Source organism: Lactuca virosa, chromosome 8 (genome assembly GCF_052849685.1).
Source record: "Lactuca virosa cultivar CGN04683 chromosome 8, Lactuca_virosa_CGN04683_v6, whole genome shotgun sequence".
Classification (NCBI taxonomy): Eukaryota; Viridiplantae; Streptophyta; class Magnoliopsida; order Asterales; family Asteraceae; genus Lactuca; species Lactuca virosa.
Genome location: NC_136433.1, coordinates 319,677,103 through 319,682,932, shown reverse-complemented (window position 1 = coordinate 319,682,932; position 5,830 = coordinate 319,677,103). Strand labels below are relative to the sequence as shown.

At 38.4% G+C, this 5,830-nt stretch overlaps 1 protein-coding gene across 1 annotated transcript; it reads right to left on the bottom strand.

The window, feature by feature from the left end:
- Positions 1-3,920: 3,920 nt before the first annotated feature.
- On the bottom strand, positions 3,921-5,307 carry LOC145134320 (ATP-dependent RNA helicase). Its single transcript, XM_079069184.1, has 2 exons — positions 4,942-5,307; positions 3,921-4,575 (listed from the first exon to the last, which is right to left on the bottom strand). Exons 1-2 carry the CDS (start codon positions 5,191-5,193, stop codon positions 4,150-4,152), a joined length of 678 nt encoding a protein of 225 aa, XP_078925310.1. The 5' UTR covers positions 5,194-5,307; the 3' UTR covers positions 3,921-4,149.
- Positions 5,308-5,830: the final 523 nt, after the last annotated feature.

Below are 5,830 nucleotides of genomic sequence, written 5' to 3'. Positions count from 1 at the left end.
TAGATGTGTATTTTTCTATCGGTTTTCATTTTTAGAAAACGGTAGCGGTGGTAGGGTGTGGGTGGGGGCGGTGACAGTGACGGTAGCGGGTCGGCGGCGGTGGCGGTGGTGGTGATGACAGGCGATGGTGGTGGTGGCGGCAATTGTGTCAGTGGTGGTGATGGCGGCGGAAGCGGTGGTGGTGGTGCTAGTGACGGGTTAGTGGTGGTGGTGGTGGTGATGGTGATGGTAGGTCGGTGATTGTGGTGGTGGTGTTGAGTTGGTAGGGGTGCGAGTGTGTGTTTGTGTGTGTATGTGTGTGTTTGTGGGGGTAGGTGTGGGTTTGTGTGTGTGTGTGGGTGTGTGTGTCTGTGAGGGTGGGGGTGGGGGTAGGTGTGGGTTTGTGTGTGTGTGGGTGTGTGTTTGTGGGGGTGTGGGTGGGTATGTGTATGTGTGTTTGTGGGTTGTGTGTGTGTGTGTGCGGGTGGGTATGTATATGTGTGTGTGTGTGGGTGGGGGGTGTTAAGGTGGGGGTAGGTAGAGGTGGATGGGGTGGGAGTGGGTGTGTGTTTATATTTTAGAAAAATTTTGGAATTAGAAAAATGTGGAAAACAATGATTATTGGTTTTCCAAAAATTTCCAACTTCTTTGTAATTTTAGAAAACGGAAAATTTTCATTTTTCGTGAAAAATTTAGAAAAATATTCGAACTAAACGCGTTTTCAAAATTCTCATTTTTCTTGGAAAATTTTTCCGGAAAACGGCCTATTTTTCCGCAGCTAAATGCACCCTTAGTTTTAGGGACTTTTCTCTCTATTATATTACTCCAAACAATGAAAAGTACAATCGGGAGATATGAAAGCTTTAAGATAAATAGAACAGAAAAAACTAACTTCCTAAACTAGTAGGTAGACTTCCAGTAGCATGCTAACCCACGTGCACCTAATTATATGACACCCACTCATATTTTATTCTACATTATACATAGTCCAAAATCCTTGACCGACCTGTAACACCTGAACGAAACCCGATTAGCCCAAAAATACCCCCTTAATCGGTCTCATCATACCACTTGTTCATAGCAACCCTTAATCACCCTTTTTACATCTCAATTCTCAACCTTTCCCGGACACCCGACCTCCACCTCAGTCACGTCCAAAGTCCTCCATATCCAGCTGTTGTTTGTCACCACACAGAACCCGTTTGCGCATAACACTTCTGTGACACTAGAGCCTTCTTCCACCGATCAAGAAAACAAAGCCACCTGCTTCTACTGTTTTCTTTCCCCTGTAAAATGAAACAAACACACAGCCACCTGCTTTGACGGATCTTTTACATTCGTTTTCTCACGCATCTTCAGTAAATCTTTCCATTTTCCGGTGACCCCCACAACCTACCGCCGGAAGCACCACCTTGTCGGACACCACCAAAAGAAAAATGCAGTCGTCATAGAAACCCACCAACCGAACCACCTTCTCCGTTATTAACCACTGACGAACACCAGCACATTCACAACTTCTATTTACCTTCAACCCACCGGCTGCTTCACCTGTAAACTTCGTCGACAACGGTTGCTACAACAAGTTGTGATCATCCCACCACCGACGATCCATCACCCTCTTCACCGAAACCCGGTTCCCTGCTGCATTTGCCCTGCAACAAAGGGCTACCCCTTTTCTTGAAACTGACTCTCAAACTGGCCCTCTTCCTCTCCTCAACTTTCGCTATGATACCAAATGTTGGAAATCAAATACATATGGATCAAAATACACCCAAATAAAAAAGGTAATTTGAAGATAGACACACTTAGTTTTGGGGACTTTTCTCTCATTGTATTATTCCGAACAACGAAAAGTACAACCGGGAAATATGAAAGGCATCAAAATAGATGGAATAAAAAAACAACTAATTTCCTAAACTAGTGGGTAGACTTTCGGTAGCATGCTAACCCACGATGCACCTAATTATATGAGACTCACTCATATTTTATTCTACACTAATACATAGTCAACAATGACCAAATCAAAATTACCATTAACCATGCAACCTCATTAATCCTTGACCGACCCATTACCCGTGAACGAAACCCGATTAACCCAACATGTGGGAGTGTTTTATGTAGATAATAATTTGGTTTTAAAACTAGCTGTTTAATTAGGTCCAGAAAAAGAGAGCTATGACTCCAACCCAACACCGTATCAAATTTTCCGTACCGGCCACAACGAAACCATGAAGTCGGCAGTACTGAAGAGAAGTTGGAGGCCAACCAGCCTCCATTCCGTCCACTCAACCAACTCCACCCAATGTAATGAAAACAAACCCAAGAAAAAAAAATCACATTCGGTAAGGAATAGTACTCAATCCGAATCCTTTGGGGCAACAAACAAAATTTTCTCATTCAGTTATAATGCTCAATTTCTTTCCATATGCGACTACAATATACAAAACACCAACCAACCGTGTGGACTTTGTTTTGTTTGATAATGTACAAGGCTTCATCTTTTGATACAAAGCTTATCTACATCATATCTAATCTAAGGCCTAAGCCAAATTATAATAAACATTTACGTAGGTACATATAGCATGGAGGTTAGAGAGTTTGTATATGAAAATAAATATAAATTTTACCGAAAGAAGAAGCAGTTAGATTAATTAAGACGAAGGATATAATATCCAATATGTTATATGTTTGCGTTTTGACCGAGTGACAATGAGATGGTGATGAAGAAGGTAAAAAAGGGAAACAGCCAAAGAGGAAGGAATCTATGCAGAAAAGGGTTGTACGGTACTACTGCAACACCATCACTGTTGGATAGAGATTGATGCTGTGATTTTGGTGCTGTCCCCAGTACTTGACATAACAAACACAAACACAAACACACCCCCTCCATTCCGTCCACTCAACCAACTCCACCCAATGTAATGAAAACAAACCCAAGAAAAAAAAATCACATTCGGTAAGGAATAGTACTCAATCCGAATCCTTTGGGGCAACAAACAAAATTTTCTCATTCAGTTATAATGCTCAATTTCTTTCCATATGCGACTACAATATACAAAACACCAACCAACCGTGTGGACTTTGTTTTGTTTGATAATGTACAAGGCTTCATCTTTTGATACAAAGCTTATCTACATCATATCTAATCTAAGGCCTAAGCCAAATTATAATAAACATTTACGTAGGTACATATAGCATGGAGGTTAGAGAGTTTGTATATGAAAATAAATATAAATTTTACCGAAAGAAGAAGCAGTTAGATTAATTAAGACGAAGGATATAATATCCAATATGTTATATGTTTGCGTTTTGACCGAGTGACAATGAGATGGTGATGAAGAAGGTAAAAAAGGGAAACAGCCAAAGAGGAAGGAATCTATGCAGAAAAGGGTTGTACGGTACTACTGCAACACCATCACTGTTGGATAGAGATTGATGCTGTGATTTTGGTGCTGTCCCCAGTACTTGACATAACAAACACAAACACAAACACACCCCCTCCCTTCGTTTCTTTTTATTCCTTTCTATTATTCTTTCCCTCCTAGACCATCAAGATACAACCTCTCTTCTGCTACCTATTCTGAAAAAATAAGTTTGTTTTCTTTTTAATTAATAAAAAAAAAATTAAAATAAAGGAATAATGTCATGTCTATTTTCTACCTCGAGGAACCCCTAATGTATATATAAAAGAGAAATAGAAAAATCGAAAAACCAACACGTCTCCGTCATTACCCACTAATGATAATGATAAAATTAGTATTCGAGTGTGTTGACTTGATCATGCCCACTATTTTCTGGAATTTACTTAAATGGTAATCAACAAACACTATATTTAATGCACGATGATAAAATGTCTATTAATATACTAGAACATGTTTATGAAAAATAATATTCTTCAGTTTTCGTCAATTTCAACTAGAAGGAAAAAAAAAAACAGTTCGTTGTTAAAAAATCGACAAAAAGAATTACCATAAATTAATCTCATTTCAAAATCCACACATCAAACCTCCAGAAGAAAACGCCCACATGATTGATCCATCATATTTTCTTCATTTTTCCCCATATCCCCCCCAAAAAAAATGGAAAAAAGAGAAAGAAGAAAAAATTCAACACAAAACAACAAAGAATGAGAGAATCAGGAAAAAGAAAAATGAAAATCAATTCATGGCCCTAAGCATTATCATCGGATCGGTCAAAGTGAAGGAGTTGACCACAACATTTGGGGCAATCCTCCACCTGTTTAGGCACCATGAAGTACATGAAACATCCTTTGCATCCGGCAACCACTAATACATGCCCTCCTATCCTACTTCCATTTTCATATATATTTTCATCTTCATCTTCATCTTCTTCCTCATCTTCGACTTCTTCTTCTTCTTCTTCTTCTTCTTCTTGGTTTTGATTTTGTTTTCTTGATGATGAAGCTGCCGGAGATGACTCCACCGAAGATCCTCCACTGCCATATGAGCTCTCCTCTTCCTCTTCCGCTTCCTCTTCGTCGCTGTAAAAGTATCCGCTAAATCCGCCATCAACCGTTCTTGGATCCTCTTTTGATTTCATCCCTGTTCTCCAGTTTATGTAATACACCTCCCCTGTCTGTTTTCCGTCAAACCCCAGGGTCACATGACATGTATATCTAAATTAAACTTCTTTACCACTAAAATACTCACATAATATTTGATTTTATAGCCTTTTTTTTCTTTTTCTTTTTTCAAGTATTGCAAAAACAAAAACCGGGGCGTTAAAGGTAACAACTTTTTCCGAAGAAAGCAACAAAAAGGGACGGAATTTAAGCAAGATCCGTGTTTGAGGTTTTGTTGAGTATACACATGAACAATAAATAGATAATTCTTTTTATTCATGTCCAAAATTAAAATCTTTTTATCTTAAAGACTGATTTAATGTGGGGCAGACGCAGTAATTTAGCAATTAAGGAGGGTGTATATGAATATAAAGACGAACCTTCAAATCCAGGCATTGCTCCCAATGGTAGGGTAGTGTTATATTAGAATTGAGCTCCAAGGTGGCGTCGGAGGAGTTTGTTGAGCTGAGGCAACGATTATTCTGATACCCTGAAGAGGAGGACGATGACCTCCCAAACCCCAAACCTTCGTAGCCGTTGATGCTGATGCTGCTCTGGTGGTGGTTTAGAGAGAAGCTTTGAAGAGATCTTTCCAAGGATGCAGTGATCGCCGCCATGTTTGGCGCTGTCATTCTCAATCAATTATACCTTCTCCCCTTACCAAAACAAAAAAAAACAACCACCCAAGAAAGAGAAACAAATTAACGCTTAATAAACAAAGAAAGAGATCACCAACCAAGACTTGGTTTGAGAGAGAGAGAGAGAGAGAGAGTGAGTTAAGTATGTTAGGATTTGATAAGTTTTAGAGAATATGAAAACTTGGACCTTGAACCATAAAAAATAAACTGGATTACAAAAGTGGTCCCTCCATTATCATCAGTATGTTGTTTTCATCCTTCCGCTTTTGATTTTAAATTAATCGCCTTTAAATGGTAATTGTAGCTCTAAGGCCTATGATCTCTATTCTCTCCTACCAAGCATCAAGGAAACACCCATCAATATCAAAATATATATATATATATATATATATATATATATATATATATATATATATAATGTACGGGTAATGTTGTGCGTTGCACAACAATACAACTATATAGTTAAAATACTTGTGGGCAAATCCAAAAATTTGGATATTGAACGTATAAATACACTTAAAATAAAAAATTACTACTTCATAAAATTATCTAATGTATAAAGCTGTGCATCTAAAATATAATATAAACAAAAAAATTGCAATTGAATCTAATGATTTTCGTTCGTTGAAAA

Excerpts from the sequence above, each read along its gene's own strand:
- LOC145134320 (XM_079069184.1), bottom strand. The coding sequence starts at position 5,193 with ATGACAGCGCCAAACATGGCGGCGATCACTGCATCCTTGGAAAGATCT. Across the intron at positions 4,576-4,941 it reads AGCAATGCCTGGATTTGAAG|ACAGGGGAGGTGTATTACAT; the intron begins GTTCGTCTTTAT and ends GACGGAAAACAG.